The 23,236-nt window shown below is 41.4% G+C and overlaps 6 protein-coding genes and 1 pseudogene across 6 annotated transcripts; 5 read left to right on the top strand and 2 right to left on the bottom strand.

Annotated features, from left to right (window-relative positions):
• The first annotated feature begins 758 nt into the window (after positions 1-758).
• Positions 759-3,934, top strand: LOC108843358 (heat shock 70 kDa protein 6, chloroplastic). The gene is made up of 8 exons (XM_018616539.2): positions 759-1,496; positions 1,611-1,863; positions 1,956-2,035; positions 2,143-2,285; positions 2,381-2,479; positions 2,593-2,782; positions 2,869-3,267; positions 3,389-3,934. Exons 1-8 carry the CDS (start codon positions 921-923, stop codon positions 3,788-3,790), a joined length of 2,142 nt encoding a protein of 713 aa, XP_018472041.1. The 5' UTR covers positions 759-920; the 3' UTR covers positions 3,791-3,934.
• A 139-nt stretch (positions 3,935-4,073) lies between these two features.
• Positions 4,074-7,151, top strand: LOC108839487 (heat shock 70 kDa protein 6, chloroplastic-like). The gene is made up of 8 exons (XM_018612241.2): positions 4,074-4,834; positions 4,948-5,200; positions 5,307-5,386; positions 5,493-5,635; positions 5,718-5,804; positions 5,946-6,135; positions 6,221-6,619; positions 6,876-7,151. The coding sequence occupies exons 1-8, from the start codon at positions 4,271-4,273 to the stop codon at positions 7,110-7,112; spliced, it is 1,953 nt and encodes a 650-aa protein (XP_018467743.2). The 5' UTR covers positions 4,074-4,270; the 3' UTR covers positions 7,113-7,151.
• A 1,130-nt stretch (positions 7,152-8,281) lies between these two features.
• On the top strand, positions 8,282-10,410 carry LOC108840952 (heat shock 70 kDa protein 6, chloroplastic-like; annotated as a pseudogene).
• A 1,393-nt stretch (positions 10,411-11,803) lies between these two features.
• LOC108843526 (MACPF domain-containing protein At4g24290) lies at positions 11,804-14,724 on the top strand. Its single transcript, XM_018616744.2, has 8 exons — positions 11,804-11,976; positions 12,284-12,536; positions 12,628-12,866; positions 12,956-13,160; positions 13,268-13,336; positions 13,417-13,603; positions 13,691-13,857; positions 13,946-14,724. The coding sequence occupies exons 2-8, from the start codon at positions 12,285-12,287 to the stop codon at positions 14,645-14,647; spliced, it is 1,821 nt and encodes a 606-aa protein (XP_018472246.2). The 5' UTR covers positions 11,804-11,976; position 12,284; the 3' UTR covers positions 14,648-14,724.
• A 1,658-nt stretch (positions 14,725-16,382) lies between these two features.
• LOC108828884 (protein DMP3) lies at positions 16,383-17,263 on the top strand. The gene has a single exon (XM_018602553.2). The coding sequence runs from the start codon at positions 16,452-16,454 to the stop codon at positions 17,112-17,114; it is 663 nt and encodes a 220-aa protein (XP_018458055.2). The 5' UTR covers positions 16,383-16,451; the 3' UTR covers positions 17,115-17,263.
• Positions 17,264-17,279: 16 nt separating this feature from the next.
• On the bottom strand, positions 17,280-18,906 carry LOC108828874 (protein WHAT'S THIS FACTOR 9, mitochondrial). Its single transcript, XM_018602546.2, has one exon. The coding sequence runs from the start codon at positions 18,855-18,857 to the stop codon at positions 17,715-17,717; it is 1,143 nt and encodes a 380-aa protein (XP_018458048.2). The 5' UTR covers positions 18,858-18,906; the 3' UTR covers positions 17,280-17,714.
• A 118-nt stretch (positions 18,907-19,024) lies between these two features.
• LOC108817023 (uncharacterized protein At5g49945) lies at positions 19,025-21,782 on the bottom strand. The gene is made up of 4 exons (XM_018589611.2): positions 21,766-21,782; positions 20,421-21,455; positions 19,525-19,728; positions 19,025-19,440 (listed from the first exon to the last, which is right to left on the bottom strand). The coding sequence occupies exons 2-4, from the start codon at positions 21,405-21,407 to the stop codon at positions 19,210-19,212; spliced, it is 1,422 nt and encodes a 473-aa protein (XP_018445113.2). The 5' UTR covers positions 21,408-21,455; positions 21,766-21,782; the 3' UTR covers positions 19,025-19,209.
• Between the last annotated feature and the right edge of the window lie 1,454 nt (positions 21,783-23,236).

Consider the following 23,236-nt stretch of genomic DNA (forward strand, 5'->3'; position numbering starts at 1 on the left):
TCTCTCTGCAGTTCTGCTCTCTGCAAATCCTTCATTTCACTCTCGCACCAAGCACTTTGCTCTCGATTATCATTACGTTCGGGAGAGAGTTGCCTTGGGAGCTCTGGAAGTGAAGCACATTCCGAACACTGAGCAGATCGCAGACATCTTCACCAAATCTCTACCGTTTGAAGCTTTCTCGACTCTGCGTGGCAAACTCGGTGTCGCTTCAATCGCCACACCTAGTTTGAGGGGGCCTATCAGTATGTCTGGCTCAAGCCCAACACCTAACAAGCCCAACTCAAAGCCCACAAGTCAGAAAGAGCCAAATAACTCTCAACGGTCTTCTTCTCCAACCTGCAAACAAGACAAAATGGTTAGTACTCACACAGAGAGGCAAAAGCAAAAGCAAAAGCAGTCTACAGCTGGACAAGAACAGCCTGTCTCTAACCATAATCGATTTGCAGCACTCCAAGACAATGAAGACCAATATTGAAAGTCCTAGTTATCTCTATCTATATAAGCAATTGCCAAGTTGTAATGAAACATTAAGAAAGCAATAACAGAGCAAAAGACTCACCTTTCTCTCAATACACTGTTAACTTTCAGTCTCGATGTTCATGTGGTTTTGAAGTGACGCGTCGCATTTGAGAACATATAATAGGAGGAGAATTGTGTGGGCTTTGTGAAATGTCTGGATGTTTCTAGGATGGAATCCAACGGCCTACAAAAGCCCATCCAAATATCATTAAACACGATCAGTCTCTACTTCTGGAAACTTTAACTTGTCACTCGTCTCCACCTTCCTCTCTTTATCTTCACCTCCTTCGTCCCCATAGGGTTTATCGTCAAGTCCTTTTGTCTCACAACTCTCTCTCTCTCTCTGTGTTCATTTCCGTTCATCTCCTATTCTCTTGTTATACTCTCTCTAAGCTCGAAACATGTCTTCGTCCGCCGCTCAGATTCACGTCCTCGGTGGAATTGGATTAACTACTTCTTCTTCAAAGAGGAATCTCACTGGTAAAAGCAGTTTCATACCAAGAAGCGCCTTCTTCGGCGCTAGAAACAGTCCTTTCTCTACCCCTACCTCCGCCTTCCTGAGATTGAGAAGCAGAAACAACGGCGGCGCCTCTAGGTACGCGGTAGGTCCGGTGCGAGTGGTTAACGAGAAAGTCGTCGGTATCGATTTGGGTACGACTAACTCAGCCGTAGCTGCGATGGAAGGAGGCAAGCCAACGATTGTGACCAACGCTGAAGGTCAGAGGACGACTCCGTCCGTGGTGGCTTACACGAAGAGCGGTGATCGGCTTGTGGGGCAGATTGCGAAGAGGCAAGCTGTGGTTAATCCGGAGAACACTTTCTTCTCGGTGAAGAGGTTTATCGGTAGGAGGATGAACGAGGTTGCTGAGGAGTCTAAGCAGGTTTCTTATAGAGTTGTTAAGGATGAGAACGGGAACGTTAAGCTTGAGTGTCCTGCTATTGGTAAACAGTTTGCTGCTGAGGAAATCTCAGCTCAGGTATTCAAAGTTTATGCCTTTTTATTACAAATGCATCAGCTTTCCCTTGTGACTTCTGTTCCTTTATATTTGCTGTGTGTGGTTGGTTTCTTATGGGGTTTATATGTATTGTAGGTTTTGAGGAAACTTGTTGATGATGCGTCAAGGTTCTTGAACGATAAAGTCACCAAGGCTGTTATCACTGTGCCTGCTTATTTTAATGACTCACAGAGGACAGCTACTAAAGATGCTGGTCGCATTGCTGGGCTGGATGTTCTTCGTATTATCAATGAGCCCACTGCTGCTTCTCTGGCTTATGGTTTTGAGAGGAAAAGCAATGAGACGATTCTTGTCTTTGATCTTGGCGGTGGTACCTTTGATGTCTCAGGTACTTGAGCTAAGTTGCTCTCCGCATCTCGTACTGTCTTTTTTTTATCAGTATAGTCTGATATGCATCTTGATATGTTCATTTGTGTGCAGTGCTTGAGGTTGGAGATGGTGTGTTTGAAGTGCTCTCCACTTCTGGTGACACTCATTTGGGTGGCGATGACTTTGACAAGGTTAGTCAAATGCATGCAATGATCTTTAAGTCCTTAGTCATAGTGCTTGGGATTTGTCTACTCTCTCTTCCGTGCTTTACTTGAGGGATTTGAGGTTTACAATGCAGAGAGTTGTAGATTGGCTTGCTTCAAACTTCAAGAAAGATGAAGGCATTGATCTTCTGAAAGACAAGCAAGCACTTCAGAGGTTGACAGAAGCAGCAGAAAAAGCTAAGATTGAGCTTTCCTCGCTTACACAGACAAACATGAGGTACCACTAATTGTCTTGCCCAAAATTTATGACTTACTAGTTTGTAGTACTTTCACTGGTCATGTGGATTCTGAATTATGATTTCTGTGCCACAGCTTGCCATTTATCACGGCCACAGCTGATGGACCTAAACACATAGAAACTACCCTCACACGTGCCAAGTTCGAAGAGTTGTGCTCAGATTTACTTGACAGGTAATTTTACTTTCAGTTCCTATGACAAGTCAACATGTTTGCTATGTGCTCATTCTGTAGCCTTTGATTAATAATGGAGGCTTAAGATTCTTCTCCTTGTCTCTATCTTATAGGTGTAAGACTCCCGTTGAGAACTCCCTGAGAGATGCAAAGCTCAGCTTCAGTGATATTGACGAAGTAATCCTTGTTGGTGGATCCACACGTATCCCTGCTGTCCAGGAAGTCGTGAGGAAGTTGACTGGGAAAGAACCAAATGTCACAGTGAACCCTGATGAGGTTGTAGCTCTAGGTGCTGCGGTCCAGGTGTGTTCTCGTTAACTTGTAGTTTTCACTCTTTTTTGCTTCGATGAGTTCTCTCACTAAGTGCCATCTTTTTTTCTCGACTCTAGGCTGGTGTTCTTGCTGGAGATGTGAGTGACATTGTGCTTCTTGACGTGACGCCACTTTCGATTGGTTTGGAAACCCTTGGAGGTGTCATGACCAAGATCATTCCAAGGAACACTACACTGCCTACTTCTAAATCAGAAGTCTTTTCAACTGCTGCTGATGGTCAGACAAGCGTTGAGATTAATGTGCTGCAGGGCGAGAGGGAGTTTGTTAAGGATAACAAGTCTCTCGGCAGTTTCCGTCTAGATGGTATTCCACCAGCACCACGTGGAGTTCCACAAATCGAAGTTAAATTTGACATTGATGCCAATGGAATCCTCTCCGTTAGTGCTAGTGACAAAGGCACCGGAAAGAAACAAGACATTACCATTACTGGTGCCAGTACATTGCCCAAGGATGAGGTGCGTTCACTTAATACTGACTTGTTATCTCCATGGTGATCATAGAACCTTTTAAGAGCTGTGATTTTTTTCTAATATTTATATCCATGGTTACAAATTGGGTGTGAATGAATGGTTACAGGTAGACCAGATGGTTCAGGAAGCAGAAAGGTTTGCAAAGGATGACAAGGAGAAGAGAGACGCAATTGACACAAAGAACCAAGCAGATTCGGTGGTGTACCAGACAGAGAAGCAACTTAAAGAACTCGGAGAGAAAATTCCAGGTGAAGTGAAAGGGAAGGTGGAGGCCAAGCTACAAGAGCTTAAAGACAAGATTGCAAGTGGAACGACCCAAGAGATCAAGGACACCATGGCTGCTCTCAACCAAGAAGTGATGCAGATCGGTCAGTCTATGTACAACCAGCCTGGAGCAGGAGCAGGAGCAGGTCCTTCCCCTGGTGGTGAAGACGCTTCACCAGCAGATTCATCAAAAAATAAAGATGGAGATGATGTGATCGACGCTGACTTCACTGACAGCCAATGAGGAAAACAGAGTTAGGATGGTTTTGAGTTCATATGTAACCGTTGGTGTAAAAACGCATGATTTTGTTGGTTGGTTGGTTGGGTTGGGTTGAGACACGCATGGATTAAGCAGTTCTTGTGATAAAACGATTATTTGTCGTTAGAATTCCAAGTTACACTACAATGTGCCCACCAGCACCAAGTGGAATTCCAAAAATTTTGAGTTACTATATACATAACACATCTTTATTTTAGAATTACTATATTTTAGAAGTAGAAAAAAAAAAAAATAGAGGAGTAAATTGAAGATGGTAAGTTGAGCCTTCCAAATCTTGAGAAAAAAGTACTAATTAGGTAATTCTTGGGCATTCGTTCAGACAATATCGTTAATAAATATCTTGTGAAACTTGGTGACCAAGTTCCATACTTGTGTATATATGAGAGAAGAGAAAGAGATCGATAAGAAATCTCTTCTATTACTATCAACAACAAAACTCGAAAAATGTATTCTTCCTCCGCTCAGATTAACGTTCTCGGCGTAACTGGAATCGCTACTTGTTCATCATCTTCCAAGAGGAATCTAAATGATGTGAAAGGAAGTTACAACATGCCAAGAAGCGCCTTCTTCTTCGGCGCTAGAAACGGTCCTTTCACTTCTGCTTTCCTTAGAATGAGTATCAGAAACGGCTCAGTAGGTCCGGTGCGACGAGTGTTCAACGAGAAGGTCGTGGGAATCGATTTGGGTACGACTAACTCAGCTGTAGCTGTCATGGAAGGAGGCAAGCCCGTGATTGTGACGAACGCTGAAGGTCAGAGGACGACTCCGTCCGTGGTGGCTTACACTAAGAGCGGCGGTGACAGGCTTGTTGGACAGAGTGCGAAGAGGCAAGCTGTGGTTAATCCTGAGAACACTTTTTCCTCGGTGAAGAGGTTTATAGGTAAGAGGATGAACGAGGTAGCTGACGAGCAGGTTTCTTATAGAGTTGTTGAAGATAAGAACGGGAACGTCAAGCTTGAATGTCCCGCCATTGGTAAACAGTTTGCCTCTGAGGAAATCTCAGCTCAGGTATTCAAATTTTTTTCACTCTTTTACTGCCGTTTAGTTTGTTGAAAGTGTCCTTAATTTACCGAGTTTTTTTTTATGTGTTTGGTTTCTTGCTTTATGTGTGTGTGTTGTAGGTTTTGAGGAAACTTGTGGATGACGCTTCGAGACTTTTGAACGAAAAAGTGACCAAGGCTGTCCTCACTGTGCCTTCTTACTTTAATGACTCACAGAGGACAGCTACTAAAAAAGCTGGTCGCATCGCTGGGCTTGATGTTCTTCGTATTATCAATGAGCCCACTGCTGCTTCTTTGGCTTATGCTTTTGAAAGGAAAAGCAACGAGACAATTCTTGTCTTTGATCTTGGCGGTGGTACCTTTGATGTCTCTGGTACTTAAGACACTAAAACTCTTGCTCTATACTTTTTCTTTTTTGGTTTCTGCCGAGTCTCGTTGTATTAACATATCTGTATTTTGTTATGTTTATTATTGTGCAGTTGTTGAAGTCGGTGAAGGTGTGTTTCAGGTGCTTTCTACTTCTGGTGACAAACATTTGGGAGGCGATGACTTCGACAAGGTTTTATTAGCTAAAATGCACAACACTGATCTTAAAGGCCTCTTAATCAATAAGTGCTTTGAATCTGTCTACACTTTCTTAAGTTTTGCAACAAATTGCAATGCAGAGAGTTGTTGATTGGCTGGCTTCAAACTTCAAGAAAAATGAAGGCATTGATCTTTTGAAAGACAAGCAAGCACTTCAGAGGTTGACAGAGGCAGCAGAAAAAGCAAAGATTGAGCTTTCCTCTTTGACTCAAACAAATACGAGGTACAAAATTAATTAAATTTTTCTTGCACAAAGTTTTGACTATTTGGATTCTGATAAATATTTGATTCTTCTGTGGCCCCAGTTTGCCATTTATCTATGGACCGAGACACATAGAAACCACCCTCACACGTGCCAAGTTCGAAGAATTGTGCTCAGATTTACTCGACCGGTAATTTTAGTTACACTTCTTATGACAAGTTGCTACGTGCTCATTCTATAGTCGATATGTTGCTTATACGTACTCATTCCGTAGCCTTTGATAAAAATCATGGAGGCTTAAAATTCTTACCCGTGTGTGTCTATCTTGTAGTTGTAAGACTCCAGTTGAGAATTCACTTAAGGATGCAGAACTCAAGTTCAAAGATATTGATGAGGTGATCCTTGTTGGTGGATCCACACGTATTCCTGCTGTTCGGGAGGTAGTCAGGAAGCTGACTGGTAAAGAACCTAATATCACAGTGAACCCTGACGAGGTTGTAGCTCTAGGTGCTGCTGTCCAGGTGTGTTCTCGTAAACTTTGAACTTTCACCCTATTTAGTGGCGAGATTTTTTATTTAAGTGGGCCTTATCTTTACTTGACTCTAGGCTGGTGTTCTTGCTGGAGATGTGAGTGACATAGTTCTTCTTGATGTGACACCGCTTTCGATCGGTTTGAAAACCTTTGGAGGTGTTATGAATACGTTTATTCCAAGGAACTCTGCACTGCCTACTTCTAAATCACAGGTCTATACGACTGGTTCTGATGGACAGACAAGTATTACGTTTTATGTGCTGCAGGGTGAGAGGGAGTTTGTCAAGGATAACAAGTGTCTAGGCAGTTTCGTTCTAGATGGTATTCCACCAGCACCACGCGGAGTTGCAAAAATTGACGTCAAATTGGACATTGATGCAAATGGAATCCTCACTGCTACTGCTACTGACAGAGCCACCGGTAATAAACAAGAGATTACCATTACTGGTGCCACTACATTGCCCAAGGATGAGGTGCGTTTACAGTTTTATATATAAATCAAACAACGTTGCCTTGAGTTTTACCAACTTGGTTTTGGTCTTTTTTTATGAGATGGTAACTAAATTTGTAACTTAACTTATCGGTTGTTGCAATGATTATTGTGGGAGTGGCTACTATGTCCATGATCTAGTAGCCTTTGTTAAAAAAAACATTTTATTATTTCGTTTTAGCAAATTTTATTGATGTTTATGGTTTAACAAAAGCTGGGTGTGAATGAACATGTTACAGGTAGAGAAAATGGTCAAAGAGGCAGAAAGGTTTGCCAAACATGACAAAAAGAAGAGGGATGCAATTGAGACAAAGATGAAGAAAAAGAAGCAACTTGGAGCTGCAGGTCCTTCGACTCCTGGACGTGAAGGTCCTTCGTCAAACAAAGGTGGTGATTATGTGATAGATGTCAAACAAGGCCAAACAGTTTCACTGAACCTGAAAACTTTAAAACTTAAAATATTTTCAAAAAAGTGAATTTTAGTTTTTTTATGAAATGTAATAACATTAATTTCAACATATTTGAATAAAAGTGGATTTTTAATTTTAATACAAATCAGCTAAAATACTCAGTTGAATACACCTCTGCCTTAATGCTTTTATCATTGTGACAAATTTAAGTTTTTATCATTGTGACAAATTTAAGTGAATTATTTTTGTTAATAACAGAAGAAGAAGAGTATTAGGTAGTTAGGTTTTTTTTTCCCAAATTGAATATATATTAAAGGTCCAAAGCCCATCTAATACTGGGTCGAAGCCCAAAACACATACAGACACAACTAAAGCCCAAACGATACAACAGGCATAAAAAAAAGAAAGGTTAATGGGCCACAGCCCAAAACCACCACCGACACATTGAGAAGCGGAAAGCCTGGTGAGACGCAGACTCGACACGTGGAAGGATCTGCACCTTTCCTGCTGCACGCGTCGTCACCGCATCAACTCAGCCACCACCACCGCAATTCGACTCGAAACGCCTCCGACGCTACACCGCCGGAGCCACACCCAAGAGACCTCGTTCGTCGGAGCTTAGAGACCAACCAGCCTCCTAACGAATCCATCACCGTTCTCCACCGATCTGTCTTCACGGCGGAGTGTTCATCGAACCTCGAAACTTCCTCCGCCTTTGAACCGCTTGAAACCCTAGACACGTGATTCGAGAACCTTCGTCTACTCGTCGGAAAGTTTCACCGGCCACCAACCTTCAACTCGCTAGAACGACATCAAGCTACACCCGCGCTCTCATCCCGCACCGTTGCGAACCACAAATTCATCTACACCGAGGGACATAACCAAGCCTCCTCCACTTTCTCTAACTAAAGCTGACTATTCTCCTTTGACGGAAAGGAGCCATAGCGGCGGACCAAAGCCGATCATCCACCTACAGAGAGATGCGACGACGGACGCAAAAAATTAAACCCGAAATTAAAAACGAAACGAAAAGAAAGGAGATCTAGAAAATAAACAGAGAGAGGAAACCGGACCGACGGTTGCTAAAGGAACTCACTCCGTCGGCCAGAAAAGCTTCTCATGGTGGCGTTCTCTTTTCTCTCTTTTTCTCAAGGTGATTAGCTTTTGTAGTTAGGTTATTTTGGGCCTTGGTACAATAAATAGTATCTTTTATAAATATCTTGTGAAACTTGGTAACCAAGTTTCATACTTATCTCTCTCCTCTCTGTATATATTCTCGAGCTTTTGTAACACAATGAAAAAAGACAAAGAGATCAACAAGAAATCATTTCTATTATTATTATCTACTAAAGAAACTAGGAAAATGTCTTCGTCCGCCGCTCAGATTAACATTCTCGGTGGAATTGGAATCGCTGCTTGTTCATCTTCCAAGAGGAATCTCAATGGAAAAGTCAGTTTCATGCCCTTTTTCGGCAGTACTAGTAACGGTCCTTTCACTACCCCATCCTCTGCTGCTTTCCTGAGAATGAATAGCAGACCGGTGCGGCGAGTGTTCAACGAGAAGGTTGTGGGAATCGATTTGGATACGACTAACTCAGCTGTAGCTGTCATGGAAGGAGGGAAGCCCACGATTTGTGACCAACGGTGAAGGTCAGAGGACGACTCCTTCCGTGGTGGCTTGCCTCAAACTTCAAGAAAAATGAAGGCATTAATCTTTTGCAAGACAAGCAAACACTTCAGAGGTTAACAGAGGCAGCAGAAAAAGCTAAGATTGAGCTCTCCTCCCTGACCCAAACAAATATTAGGTACACTTAATTTTCTTGCCCAGTCTCTTTTTTTTCTTTTTGTAATCTCACAAGCATTTTTATGTGTCCAGCTTGCCATTTATCACGACCACAGCTGATGATGGACCGAAACACATAGAAACTACTCTCACACGTGCCAAGTTTGAAGAGTTGTGCTCAGATTTACTCGAAGGTAATTTATTGACAGCAGCTCTTATGACCTATTATTACATTTTCCTTTGATTAAATTTTTTATTATTTTTTATTGTAGGTGTAGGACTCCCGTTGAGAATTCACTGAGGGATGCAAGGATGAGGTTCAAAGATATTGATGAAGTGATCCTCGTTGGTGGATCAACAAGTATTCCTGCTGTTCAGGAAGTCGTCAGGGAGATGACTGGGAAAGAACCTAATGTCACTGTGAATCCTGATGAGGTTGTGGCTCTAGGTGCTGCAGTCCAGGCTGGTGTTATGGCTGGGGATGTGAGTAACATTGTCCTTCTTGACGTGACACCGCTTTCGCTTGGAACGGATGTTATTGGAGATGTTGTGTCTAAGATCATTCCAAGGAACTCTACAATTCCTACTTGTAAATCAAAGGTCTATACGACTGTGTCTGATGGGCAGACAAGTTTTAGATTCCATGTGCTGCAGGGTGAGAGGGAGTTTGTTAAAGATAACAAGTCTCTCGGCAGTTGGATTCTAGATGGTATTCCACCAGGACCACGTGGAGTTCCAAATATCGACGTCAAATTTAACATTGATGCAAATGGAATCCTCTCCGTCACTGCTACTGAGAGAGCCTCCGGACATAAACAAGAGTTTACCATTACCTGTGCCACTACATTGCCCAAGAACGAGGTACAACATCAAACTACATTGCTTGTTTTTTTTTTTACCAACTTTGGTTTACTTATAGGTCAATTATCGAGGTTTACTAAATTGCTACGTTAACTGCATGTAAAGCATTATCTGCTTATCGTTGCTGCAATGATTAATGTGGGAGTGGCTGGCTACTATGTCCATGATCTAGTAGCCTTTTTGTTTTTAAAAAAACGTATTTTTTTTTCTTTTCGTTTTAGCTAATATTTTGATGTTTATGCTAACAAAAGTTAGTGTGTGTGAACGTGTTACAGGTAGAGAAAATGGTTAAAGAGGCAGAAAGGTTTGCAAAGGATGACAAAGAGAAGAGGGATGCAATTGCACAAAGAACCAGGCGGATTCTGTTGTTAACAAGACAGAGAAGCAGCTCAGAATATTTGAAGAGAAAATTCCAGGTGAAGTGAAAGAGGAGATAGAGGCTAAGCTACAAGAGCTTAAAGACAAGCTACAAGAGCTTAAAGACAAGATCGGAAGTGGATCAACACAAGAAATCAAAGATGCCATTGCTGCTGTAAACCAAGAAGTGATGCAGATCGTCTGTCTATGTACAAGTACAATCGGGTTATTTGAGCAATGCTTGTGATATGATAATTTACTTTGGGCTTAGAATGAAGCAATGTTATTTACAGAGAATATTTTCTACCAATATATAATAATTTGATGTTGCAGTAACAATGAGTTCTCATCAAGTAGTGAGATATTCGTTTGATTTGGTGTTTTTGGATGGAGATGTGAGTGACATTATGCTTGTAGATGTGACACCACTTTCCCTTGGTGGTGTAACAGACTAAGATGTATTCCAAGAAACAACACCACTCTGCCTACTTTAAAAATCAAAAGTCTTTACCACATGTTCTAACGGACAGTCACGTATCAATCAACGATGTGCCCACCAGCACCAAGTGGAATTCTAAAAAAAATGGAAGTCACATTTTGGGATTGATGCCAATTGGGACTATCTCTGTCAAGAGCCGTTGACAAAGGCAGGGGAAATAAACAAAAAGATCACCATCACTGGTTCCGGTGCATTTCACAAGGATGAGATGTGTGCAAGGAGCAACTTTTTTTTTTTTTTTTTTTGGAACTCAGTACAAGGAGCAACTATGTACCAATGTTCAAACGTTTGAGTTGAAATCAAAGCGCTTCTTCTTCTTCTTTCTACTTTCTAGCCTTAAGGGTTGGTCCATCAGTCTATAATAACTATAAATCCGCTCATAACGCATAGATCACCTAATTTTGTACATAATCCAACATTAAAAATCGTCACAATATATTTATATTTATCAGTTCAACAAAGTTTACTTACTACCCCTAATGATAACTACAAACCACTGACTGCTACTAATTCTATCAAATCAAATCACACCTTTGAGATTATTCAAAAATCAAAACTAGATGGTTGAAGAAAACTTGGTAATCTAAACAAAATCTTGAGCTATTCGAGAAAATCTTTATCAAAAGTGGTAAAAAAAAATTATTTGTATGTAAATAAATGGTAATCAAACTAATGAAACTGCTAAGTAGTTTAAGGTTTCCCCACTTCCCAGGTAGAATGATCTTTACCTTTGAGCAGATCTCTCTTTGAGATATGAAAAGTTTCTAACATGTGAAAACATTTTCATAGTTATGAGTGCTGTTTTACTAAAATTTCTTTATGAACAGAAAAAAGTTCCCACTTCCCAGCGAATCATATAACAGGCTGTTAAACTAATATTAAAAGATGTTTTGTTTGTTTTCAAATAATATAGTTTTACCTTTCAGACATTAAAATTTTGAATATATATATATTTATTTTTGCGATTAACTATTTTAATAATTAAAAAAATACTAAAAATTCAAAAAATTAATTACTAATAGTTCTTTTTATATTCTCTATTATTGATTTAATAAAAACTAAAAACTTATTTAAATTTTTAGTATTTATGAGATAAAATAGTTGCAGCTAAAAAGTACTAATAAAGAGAGAGAAAGATCAAAGACCACACATACAATTCTCCATTGACTTTTCGACTTTTCTTTGTCTTAAAACCAAAACTTTTAAACACTTTTGTTTTTAATCTGACTAAGCTGGTACCTTGTCACATATAAGATTTAACCAGGCCTAATTAATTTTACCGCAAGAGGGTTTTCTTCATCACCTTCCTCCCTCAAATCTCTCTCAATCATCCATCTTTACACCAACCTCTAGGAATCTTGTCAGCTTCGTTTAGATCGTGTTTCTGAGCTCATATCATATCCAAGACATATATACTTCTTCTCTTCAAAGTACACACCTTTCCCTTCTTCTTCTTTCTTTGAAAGCTCTTCTAATGATTTCAAAGTAAATACAATTAAACTGATTTGTCGAGACATTTGGACTGCGATTTGGTCTATTCTTGGCAATTATTACATCTTTTTTTATTTGGTCAGATTTTGACAAAGTCTCTGTTCTGACCATAAATAGAATCTGTACTGTGTCAACATGTCTCAGAAATTCAGAAGACCAAAGTGGCTTCTGATTGCTTTTTTTTTGCATCTGTTGATTCTTAGCTTAATCATCTTTCTTTACTTTTTTTGTTTGTTGGTCTAAAAGGATGGCACTTCGTCTACCAGCTTCTAAAGCAGCTGAATTTGCGATTGGTTCAATTGGCTGCGGTTATGATTTAGCTATCGATGTACGTTTGAAGTATTGTAAAGAATCACGTTTGCTTGACATTCAAGACGGTGAAGACACTCGCGAGATTGCTTTACCTGGTGGTATCACTATCCCTAATGTCTCAAAGTCTATCAAATGCGATAAAGGAGAGCGCATGAGGTTTAGGTCTGATGTTCTTTCTTTCCAACAGGTACTACTATAAAAGTCTCCTACTTTTTTTTGAGTTAGTTAAGAGCATTTGAATTTTATTTTATTTTATTTTTTCTTGTGTGGTTTTGTAGATGACAGAGCAGTTTAACCAAGAACTGTCTTTGGCTGGTAAAATCCCATCAGGTCTCTTCAACGCCATGTTTGAATTCTCTGGCTGCTGGCAGAAAGACGCAGCCTTTACCAAGAACCTTGCCTTTGATGGGATCTTCATCTCCTTTTACACGGTTGCTTTGGACAAATCTCAAATTTTGCTCCGTGAGCATGTTAAGCAGGCTGTCCCTTCAACATGGGACCCCGCTGCATTGGCTAGGTGATGTCCCCGTTTATTGAAATCTTATTGTAACACTAATGTTTTGGATTTGTGACTAACGTTTAGTCAGATGGTTTTGTTAACACCAGGTTTATAGATACTTATGGGACGCATATAATTGTGGGTGTTAAGATGGGAGGGAAAGATGTGATTTATGCAAAACAGCAACACTCTTCTAAACTTCAACCTGATGATCTCCAGAAAAGGTTGAAAGAGGTGGCTGATAAGAGGTTTGTAGAAGCTGCTAGCCGAGTCCAGAACACAGCTTCGGATAGAATACATCCAACTAGTAAGGTCTGTGTAGCAGTTATCATCATCATCAAAACTTTTCTTATTTGACATCTTGAAGAATCACTCTACTAACAGTTTAGTGTTGCAATCAAACAAACCTTCTGTTACAGGTGGAAGCAAAGGAGCAACGCCTGAGATTTGCAGATACCAATTCACTGGGCTCTTATGCAAATAAAGAGGTGATTAGCAGACATGTTTTTTCTCATGTGTAATTGCTTCTTTTGTTTTCTCATGAATTTACATATGTGTCTTTTTGTAGGATATTGTCTTCATGTGCAAAAGGAGAGGTGGAAACGATAATAGGAACCTAACGCATAACGAATGGCTACAAACAGTTCAGACGGAGCCTGATGCTATCTCCATGTCTTTGATTCCAATAACTTCTTTGCTTAATGGATGTCCAGGAAGTGGTTTCTTGAGCCACGCCATTAATCTCTATTTAAGATGTAAGCCTTACATATTATAAGCAAGAACCGTAAGAACCAGTTTATTAGATAGGTTGATACGTTATTATGGTATTTGTTTTTTTGTAGATAAGCCACCGATCTCAGAGCTACATCAGTTCTTAGAGTTTCAGCTACCAAGGCAGTGGGCTCCAGTGTTTAGTGAACTTCCTCTTGGTCCTCAAAGGAAGCAACAAAGTTGTGCGTCTCTTCAGTTCAGTTTCTTCGGGCCTAAGCTATTCGTCAACACCACTCCGGTATTGAGTTATCTTTCACCCCTAATCATATATAACATGTACAGTTCTGCAGCCATTCAGGTTCAGTTTCTTGTTTATCTGGTTTCAGGTTGATGTCGGGAAGAGGCCAATCACCGGCATGCGTCTCTACCTAGAAGGACGAAGAAGCAACCGTTTAGCGATCCATCTGCAACACCTCTCCTCTCTTCCCAAAATATTCCAGCTCGAAGACGCTCCGAACACAACCATGCGGCACGACTCCCACGACCGTCGATACTACGAGAGAGTGAACTGGAAGAACTACTCACACGTCTGCACATCACCCGTCGAGTCAGAAGACGACCTCGCGGTTGTAACAGGCGCGCAGTTCCTCGTGGAGAGCCACGGGTTCAAGAACGTGCTCTTCCTGCGCCTTGGTTTCTCCAGAGTCGTGGGAACGATGCTGGCCAAGAACTACGAGTGGGACGAAGCGGTGGGGTTTGCTCCCAAGTCGGGGCTCATCTCGACGCTGATAAGCCATCACTTCACCGCGCCGCAGAAACAGCAGCAGCCGCAGCCGCGTCCTGCGGATGTGAATATAAACTCTGCTGTTTACCCCGGTGGACCGCCGGTGCCGGTGCAGGCTCCTAAGCTTTTGAAGTTTGTGGATACGAGTGAGATGACGAGAGGGCCGCAGGAGTCGCCGGGGTATTGGGTTGTGTCTGGTGCGAGGTTGCTGGTGGAGAAGGGGAAGATCTCGTTGAAGGTGAAGTACTCCTTATTGACTGCGATAATGGAAGATGAAGCAGTAGAGGAAACATATGAAGGTTGAGGTGGTTGTGTGTGTGTGTGTGTGTGTAAATTAGTAATTTGTAATGTAACTGTGTGTGTGTGTGGGAGAGCGAGAGAGACAGGCTTCCATGTCATGGACATTTCCTGTCTTCAAGAATCATAGTACACACCATAATATGCGAGCATGGCTAATGATTCTCCTCCACTTAAAATCTAGTATACACGAGAAGTCATGTTCATTGGGTAAGTACAGTCAAGTACTTGCCATTTTTGATATATTTGTATTTGGTTTGGACTTGTTCGAATAATGGAAATTTGAATGTGTATTTGATTTTTTTAAAACAGAGTATTTGCAATATTAAATATTTACTAAAATGACTACTTGCAAGTTACCGTTTCATTTTACTATTTATTTCATGTGAACTATTTACAAGTTACTTGATATTATGTATAATTTTTTCGATAATTATTCAATTATTTTAACTATTTAAATGAGGTCTGAATATTTTAATCTGGATCGGAAAATTCGAATCGGAACGACCCAAAAATATTTGAATCTGAATCGATCTGAAAATTTATAAGTATCTATTGGAAACCAAAATATTTCGAATCGAAAGAACCAGAACATAAAAGAACCGATCCGAATAAATTTGGATCCAAAAAGAACCAATCTAACTCGAAATGAACATATTTATACCCAACTTAAAATATGAATATCCAAAACTATGTTTTGTTGTATTCAGTTTTTTATATTTTATCTTTAAATATTTTTCAACAATTTTTATTATTATTTTTGTAACATTTTCAAGTAATATGAAACTAAAGTAAAGTTAACGTTTAGTTCACTCTTTAGAGGCTGACTGGTTTTCCCGCTATCACCCGCAAACGCAGCTTTTGCGGTTCGTAGCGGTTGTTAGCGTTTCGAAACAATCACAGAAAACGCTACAAATCGCTTCAAACCGTTCTGAACCTCTTAAAATCAAAAGCTAGATCCAGCTATCGTTTGCGGTTGCGGGCGGTTGCAGGAGGGTGTAATTTTTTTCTTTAAAAACAGAATAAATAAAAATAATACTAAAAATATCCAATAAAATTTTAAATTGAAATAATAGAAATTGTAAAATGTATACATATTATATTTCAATTTATATTATAAAAATTTAAAACCAAAATATTTTCTATAAATTTTTAAAATTTAATAATATGATTTTATAAATATACATTTTATATTTATTATATTATTATAATTTTTAATATTTTTATAGTTATATAAAATGTAAATATTGTTAAATTATTATTTAACAGATGTTTCGTTTGGTAGTTTACTAATCATAAGAGTCCCGCAAACGCAATAATTCTAACAGTTGTACCAGTCGTACAAATCTCTAAAAAACGTTTAAAACCGCAACCACCCGCACCCACAAACTCCCGCAACCGCAACCGCAACCGCTACGGTTACACGAGTCAGGCCCTTAGTACATCTCTTGCGCGAGTTACCAAAGTAAAGTTAAAACTACTTGCACGTAAAGAAGTTTAACGTTGTAAAAAATTTGGAGAGAAGTAAGAAGAAAGAGACTTGTTGTAAATTATAATAATCAACTTTGAAACGCGTTTGAAAGTTTCTAATTATGGTAGACGACGGCGGAGAATAAGAATGCGACCATCACCTCTCGCCTCTCTTGACTTCTCAACCCACATTGATCACGTCAACAAACCATTTTTCAACACTATAATAACCTCATGTTGTCTTAAACCTAGTCTGTATATAATATGATCATAACCATCTATTAATTCTCCACGCAAACAAGAGAACAACAACAAAACAACGAAAGAGAGAAAAAAAAAACATGTCATCTTCTTCTTCTTCGCTGACGCAGAGAAACCCAACTATTTCGCAAGAACCATCAGAGACTCCTCCTCCTCCTCCTCCTCCACAGCTAAGGAGACAACCTTCGATATCTCAACATGCCATGTCACAGACGCTGACGTCAGTCGCAAACTTAGCCAACCTTCTCCCGACAGGAACGCTACTGGCTTTCCAGTTCCTCATCCCCGTCTTCACATCAAACGGCTCGTGCGAGCACTCCACGCGCGTTCTAACCGCAGTGCTCTTGACGCTCCTCTCCATCTCCTGCTTCCTCAGCTCGTTCACGGACAGCGTCAAGGCCGAAGACGGTCACGTGTACTACGGGTTTGCCACTCGTAAAGGTATGTGGGTTTTCGACTACCCCGACCCGTCCGGTTCGGGTTTGCCCGACCTAAGTAAATACAGGATCCGGATCGTCGACTGGATACACGCAGTTTTGTCTGTGCTTGTGTTCGGTGCGGTGGCTTTGAGGGAGAAGAATGCTGTGAGCTGTTTTTACCCGGCGCCTGAGCAAGGAACCAAGAAGGTTTTGGATATTGTTCCGATGGGTGTTGGTGTTATTTGCGGTTTGTTGTTCTTGGTTTTCCCGGCGAGAAGACACGGTATCGGATATCCGGTCACCGGAAACGGAGGTCGCCGTTAGATTCTTTTAATTTCCAAGAATGTATAAACAATTTCATGTGCAAAGGTGGTTGACTTATTCTTTTGTGTACGTAATCATTTCGTGTTTGTATCTATCTGTGTTCCTTCTCATCTACTTCCTGTAATTGATTATGAGTTTTGGTTTCAAAAGTTGGTCGAGTGGAAATTAATAACGCATGCAACCACCTTAATAAAAAGTCTGACGGCGTGACATAAACAAAAATACAATTGATTAATTGAATAACATTATTGACTCATGAAGACGGACACTAACCCATGTTGACTATGACCCGGTCGATCTTGAGTTTCAGCTCTTCCTCTGCTTCGTGTCTCGTGATGCTCTCAACTTAATCACCATGCGTCACATTAGAGACAGCTGCTAGAGCTGATATTTTCAATAACAAAACCTCTTGCATGAAAGCTGATTCAGAACCCAGAGACGAAGTTTTGAACAATGATACCACCCCCATATCAGCAATAAATTGTTTTCCATACTACACTTCTCAAGATGTTCTTAGGACCAGTCGTCAGTTTAGCTGTCTTTACTTGAACAATCATAGCAACTCACTCATTCTACATTAGCAGTTGTTTGTTATGTGCATCAAAGCTTCGAATGCTTCTCTTTAATTCCAGGGACATAGTCTCGTTTCTTTACTCTCCCTGATCTGCTCATAAGATAAAGATACCTATGCCTCATCCCCATCAACGGATGCTTCTCAATCAAGAAAGCTTTATGATAACCTTCCCTTAACACAACAGTCTGCGTCCGAATCTTATGCGACATGTAAAAGATACCCGGATGGTGCACCAAGGCCTTCTTAAATCTCGTCCCAAACCCTAAATACTCCCCTAAACAAACCACGTTCTCCGTCTCGGTCTTCTTCGATACCAAAAGGTAGAGAAGCTCGTGAAGTACCGCGACAGCCCACTTCTCAGCCTGATCGCTGCACGACCCCAAATGAAACGCGTTCTCGTAAGGAGAGAGGTACGGAAGGTCTTGCCATTGGTCAACCCAGTTCTTAACTCTCTTCTCCAGCTCGTACCCTTTGGGGAAATTCATCGAATACCTTATGCGCAACCCCTTTTTCACACGAGACCCATTAACGTAAGCTTCTCTTCTCTCCATTTCCGACACGGCGAGGCTCTCCCGCGGCGAAGTAAGCGACAAAGCGAGCGTCTTTCCGCCGTTTAAACGATCGTTAACCTCGATTACTTCAAAGTAATCCGGGTAATCGCATATCAACGAAGTAACGTAATCGTGAGGGAGACCTAGATCGAACCCGAAACGATCGACGACGTAGAGAGGGAGACTCCCGGCTCCCGTCAGCATCAAGAGCTTCGCGAGGCGTTGAACTGCGGCGTTACGGTGAGTTGGCGCGAGGTGGATGGTCTCTTCTTCTTCCTTGTGGAGGTCGAGAGCTTGCGGAGTGAGGCGGACGTGGAGAGGGAGAGAGCGCGAAGGCTGGAACGTTGTGAAGACGGAAGGGTGTTTCTGGAGAAAGGCGGCGGCGGTTACGTGGAGGTTGACGAGAGGTTTGAGGGGGGAGAGGGAAGAGAGAGGGAGTGATTTCGAGGGAGATGATACGATTCGATCTTTTAGGGAGAGGAGCTGTTTGAGGTTTTTCTCTCGCTGGACTGCTTCGTCGAGGTATGGGTCGCAGACCCATTTGACTCTGGCGTTGATGAAGGTGCGTCTTTGTTGTAGACATCTCCCTAGCTTGGTGCCTGTAGCTGCCGCTGCCATTAGAAGTTCTCTAAAAGTTTTCACCTTTAGCGTTGAGAAGGTGGATTCTTTTGATTGGCCTTGCGACTTGTAACCCAAGAGAGGACTTTGTAACACTTTTTTTTTCTTGTTTATTGCAATGGCTAATTGAGAATAAAGGATGTTACTTTCGGTGAAAGATCTCGAAGAATTATCGTAAGCACAGTCTCGGTGCCACTATAAGGGAAGTCGTAATCGAATTTAACAGACAAGTAGAGGTTTATGAAAGTAAGGAAAAAAAAAGATCTAATCGAAAGGAATAAAAATAGCTATTCCAATGGCAGACATGAGATTGTGACCTTAGAGAGAGATGTCTCCTATGCTTGAGTGTGTCTTAGTGACCACGGCTCATCTTAACTTTTGGCATTGACTTCTTCATCTGGCGTGCGCGTTCTTTAGCCTCTTTCTTCCTTAGAGCCTCGGCGCTAAGCTTTGCCTCTGCTTCTTCCAGTAGTTTCTTCTTCTCGGCTTTCTTTCTCTGTAATGCCTCTTGCCTCACATTCTCAAGTTCCTTGTACGCTTCCTGAGCTGCCTTTTGCCTTGCACCATCCGTTTTGTTACGTGCCTGCATTTCAGGAGTTTATTTCTTATTCAACCTGTCATGCATAACCGATAAAATGGCAAGTTGTAATAAGTTTTGCCACTATACCTGGGAGCTGAGCTTGTAGCGCCCAATTAAGTCAATGTAATACGGAATTAGAGCTACCAAGCGAACCATATCATCCATGTGTTTAGCATCAGGTAGGGCGAACTTGAAAAGCAGCATCTTCCTGTGTTTGCCAGGAAGTTGGTCCGAAAAATGCATTGAAATGAAATACTTTCCGAACTTTTCGAACGACTTGTCACCAAAAACCTACAGAGCACAATTGCATCATCCAAATTTTTTGATTAATATAACAGATAGTTTGAGGAGATATAGAAGCCAGACAATAACGATCTAAGTCCAATAGAAGTGAGATCCATTGGAAATAAACAGAAGAGGACATAGATAGCTCCAGCGGTTGACAATAAATTTATAATCATCATACATAAATAATTTAAAATATATATCCTAAATACACAACAATGGAACATTAGCCATACCGCATCAACGCAATCGGCTAACTGTCATGCATGCATGCTTGCTACTCTTTGATTAGTGATCAAAGATAAGAGATAAACACAGTATCAACTGCCTACTGAATTTCTTGATGTAAGAGAGAGGAACATCATATACACTAAAACTACTTCATTCTTATAACATTCCGGACTCAGGTAGCGATCTGCCTTCAACATATCACACTACCATCAGTCCTAAATATATATCCTAACAGAGGAAATTAAAGAGATTTTTCTGTACATCACAAGTCTAGACCCTGTATCTATGTATAACTGGACAGAGAGAGACAAACTTGATTCCATTCACACCAAAGTTACCAATAAGGCCAGAGCAACGTTCCTATGAAGTTCATGTTCATCCATTAATCTATAAGGCTCAACTCCAATAAGAAACTAAACTAAACAAAAAGTGCTTTCATGATCACACAAAGAGATTAAGCATCTAACCTGATCAAGTACAACGTCAGTGATCATATCCCCAGCCACCTCCTTAGACTCAGAGATCACAGACAACTCCTCCGACACCCACTTCCTCCCGCCAGGAACCGGCACCACCCCTCCAAACCTCTGCAGATCCCTCAGCTCCTTATGCATCATCTTCGCCATCTTCTTCCTCGCCACCGCAAACACAACCTGATCCATACTTTCCTCATTCATATACACCTCGAAACTGATCTCATCTTTACAAGGCACCACGCAGTTATAAACCCTGGAGATCAGATCGTGTCTGCTCTTAAGCTCCAAGGTCGCCAACACCCCGTGGCAAAACCTGCGCCCGCTCGCGTAGAACTTGAACACGTTCGTGGCTTCTTTGAGCAGCAAGGGAGAGTCCTCACCTTCGCCCACACCGAGCAAGCTGAAGTTTTTCTCGAAGATTGTGTCTTTGAGACCGAACTTGGAGGCCCAGGATAAGGCGAGGTTCTCGTTCTCGCGTCGGCCGGTGAAGTAGTTGATCAAGTAAGCTATCAAGATCGATACGGAGACGATCTCCACCGTGTAAGACGACAGCTTCTTCTTCTCCGTGGGAACGGTGTCAAGGTCTGGACTTTCTGAAGCAGGCTCCGGATCTGGAGTGGTTTGATCGGCGGGAGATGCGATGACCGGAGATTCGTTCGTTTCCGACGGCAAGCCTTCGAACTCGTCTTCGTCCCAGAAATCGAAGGAGGTTGACGAGGGCTTCTTGGGAGGTGGTGTCTGAGTCGGAGGAGGGTCCGATTTGGAATCGGATGGTTCTGGATCCGGGGGTGTGGACTGAGACTGGGTTACGAGGGGAGGACGGAGAGAGTGGTGAAGCTCAGTGGAGTCATCGGAGAACTCGTCGTCGCCTTCTTCGGCGTCGAAGCCTTCGAAGTGAGAAGATGCGAGGACGGGGTGATGGTGGAGGAAGAGGAAGGCGATGAGAGCGATGGAGAAGAAGGAGAGGGAGAGATTCATTTTGGGATCCGTAGAGAGAAACTCAACTCCGAGAAGACAAACTAATAGCTGAGAAAAAAAAAAGAGTTTAAGAGTCGTGCTTGCCTGCTTCTGCACTAGATCTTTTATTTTTTTTTCCAGAAAAAAATACAATTAAAGATATTATCTAAGAATTAAGAAAAAATGAAAAATTAAACATAAAAGTTGAGAAATATATATATCTCATAGCATAGAAAGAGGTTAAATAAGTTTTATAGCATAGAAAGAAATAAAAAATAGTAGGATTTATTATCAATAAAAAAATTAAAACAAACAAATAAGAATCGTCAAGTTAGCAAATAACAAACAAATAACAATCAAGGAATTAGAAAAGATATACAAGTTAGATCATGGATTGTAAACATGCAATCAATAAATTTAGCAAAAAAAAAATGCAATCAATAAAACTAAAGTGCGACTAAGGCTTCACACAATGTCGTCAGTCAGCGTATAGAATCGTCAATCCATCCATGAGTTTAGTACAACAACTTTGAGTGAAAGATCTACTCACCAAGTACAATGGAACCTCTCGAGTCTCCACTCTCCACCATAATGGAAATGTTTTTATCTCTATAAATGTGAAATGATCCTCTTACAAAGACTCTTATTAAAAGGTTTTAGTTGGATCAGTTTTTTTTTTCTTTTAGTGCATAAACACTGTTCCACGAATGCAGAGTAAGAATTTTCTAAGTAGTATAGAAGTTGTCCATCCCATACAGACCAACAGTTCTTGTCTTTTTTAAGTGACACAAAGACTAGCTATTTCATTTGCATACTAGAAGTTGGTAACTCGACCTAAGCTAACACTAAACCATCTACGTTTCTTTTCATGTACTTTTAATACCCAAGCATAAGACAACACAATAAACATATATAAGCAAGTAACCACACAAAACATAGCACAAGAGATATAAGGAACAAGCACTTCGTAGCCTAAGCAAAAACAAGGTTAGAACCTAGGATCACTATGCTCTGCCTTTGGGTTTTAGAACCGGGTTCAAGATCACTCTATCAGAGATCATTGAAGTATTTTCGAACACTTCCAGTCCAATACATAATCGTTGTGAATATCTTCTCTATGTATGCGTATCTTTATGTTACAAGTATGTTATGTTATTTATGAACTAACATCGTAGCTAAATACATCAACATCACGAACCTCTCTCTCTCTCTTATCCTCTCTGCAGAAAACCTCCGCCATAGTCTCGTTCTTCTCCGGTAGCGGCTCCGAGCTGCTGCCGGTGGCTCCTCTTCCTTAATCTCTCTTTTTCTCTTTGCCTCTTAAGCTCCTCAGCCCCTTTTTCGACATGTCAAGACTCTAGAGAGCCGTTCCGTCAACAGAGCTTCGGTCACGGGACGCCGACGACGATTCTGTTTGGTGGACGTGCTTGTTCCGGAGTGGCGACGAGGCTAAGGTGGTTAGGATGTGGCGAGGTCGGCTTTTTCGGTGGCTGGATCTGGGTCGACATTTTCCTTTTGTTCGATCTGGTTTCGCCGGAGTTCGTGGCGCGTGGTGCTCCGATTAGGCTCTCCTGTCCTGGATCTTCTCGGATCTGTGTCGGTGTGGGGTGGTGGTGTCGGCTCTTGTTCCTCCGCCTTGGTGTCTCGGTGTAGGAGGAGCCTTCTACTCCATCTAGTCTGGACTTCGATGGTGTTCTCTCCTCAAGGCGTGCGTGGGTTGGCTTCTTCTGGCGGTGTCATTTGAAGCTCTCCGGCGGCGCGTGTGAAGCCCCGACGAGGTGACGCGTGGAGTTGTCTACGCTTTGGCGTCGTCTCTCCGGATCTCTGCTTCGGTCTTGCCTAGTCTCATC

Source organism: Raphanus sativus, chromosome 2, assembly GCF_000801105.2.
Source record: "Raphanus sativus cultivar WK10039 chromosome 2, ASM80110v3, whole genome shotgun sequence".
Taxonomy (NCBI): Eukaryota; Viridiplantae; Streptophyta; class Magnoliopsida; order Brassicales; family Brassicaceae; genus Raphanus; species Raphanus sativus.

What these genes read in the sequence shown, in the direction of transcription:
- LOC108817023 (XM_018589611.2), bottom strand. Translation starts at nt 21,407, where the DNA reads ATGAATCTCTCCCTCTCCTTCTTCTCCATCGCTCTCATCGCCTTCCTC. An exon ending in CTGACGTTGTACTTGATCAG is followed by an intron (nt 19,729 to 20,420) that starts GTTAGATGCTTA and finishes TGTGCTCTGTAG; the next exon opens with GTTTTTGGTGACAAGTCGTT. An exon ending in GCTACAAGCTCAGCTCCCAG is followed by an intron (nt 19,441 to 19,524) that starts GTATAGTGGCAA and finishes CCTGAAATGCAG; the next exon opens with GCACGTAACAAAACGGATGG.
- LOC108828874 (XM_018602546.2), bottom strand. Translation starts at nt 18,857, where the DNA reads ATGGCAGCGGCAGCTACAGGCACCAAGCTAGGGAGATGTCTACAACAA.
- LOC108843358 (XM_018616539.2), top strand. Translation starts at nt 921, where the DNA reads ATGTCTTCGTCCGCCGCTCAGATTCACGTCCTCGGTGGAATTGGATTA. An exon ending in CTGAGGAAATCTCAGCTCAG is followed by an intron (nt 1,497 to 1,610) that starts GTATTCAAAGTT and finishes TATGTATTGTAG; the next exon opens with GTTTTGAGGAAACTTGTTGA. An exon ending in GTGGCGATGACTTTGACAAG is followed by an intron (nt 2,036 to 2,142) that starts GTTAGTCAAATG and finishes TTTACAATGCAG; the next exon opens with AGAGTTGTAGATTGGCTTGC.
- LOC108843526 (XM_018616744.2), top strand. Translation starts at nt 12,285, where the DNA reads ATGGCACTTCGTCTACCAGCTTCTAAAGCAGCTGAATTTGCGATTGGT. An exon ending in GACCCCGCTGCATTGGCTAG is followed by an intron (nt 12,867 to 12,955) that starts GTGATGTCCCCG and finishes TGTTAACACCAG; the next exon opens with GTTTATAGATACTTATGGGA. An exon ending in GAATACATCCAACTAGTAAG is followed by an intron (nt 13,161 to 13,267) that starts GTCTGTGTAGCA and finishes CTTCTGTTACAG; the next exon opens with GTGGAAGCAAAGGAGCAACG.
- LOC108839487 (XM_018612241.2), top strand. Translation starts at nt 4,271, where the DNA reads ATGTATTCTTCCTCCGCTCAGATTAACGTTCTCGGCGTAACTGGAATC. An exon ending in TGCTCAGATTTACTCGACCG is followed by an intron (nt 5,805 to 5,945) that starts GTAATTTTAGTT and finishes TCTATCTTGTAG; the next exon opens with TTGTAAGACTCCAGTTGAGA. An exon ending in CTCTAGGTGCTGCTGTCCAG is followed by an intron (nt 6,136 to 6,220) that starts GTGTGTTCTCGT and finishes ACTTGACTCTAG; the next exon opens with GCTGGTGTTCTTGCTGGAGA.
- LOC108828884 (XM_018602553.2), top strand. Translation starts at nt 16,452, where the DNA reads ATGTCATCTTCTTCTTCTTCGCTGACGCAGAGAAACCCAACTATTTCG.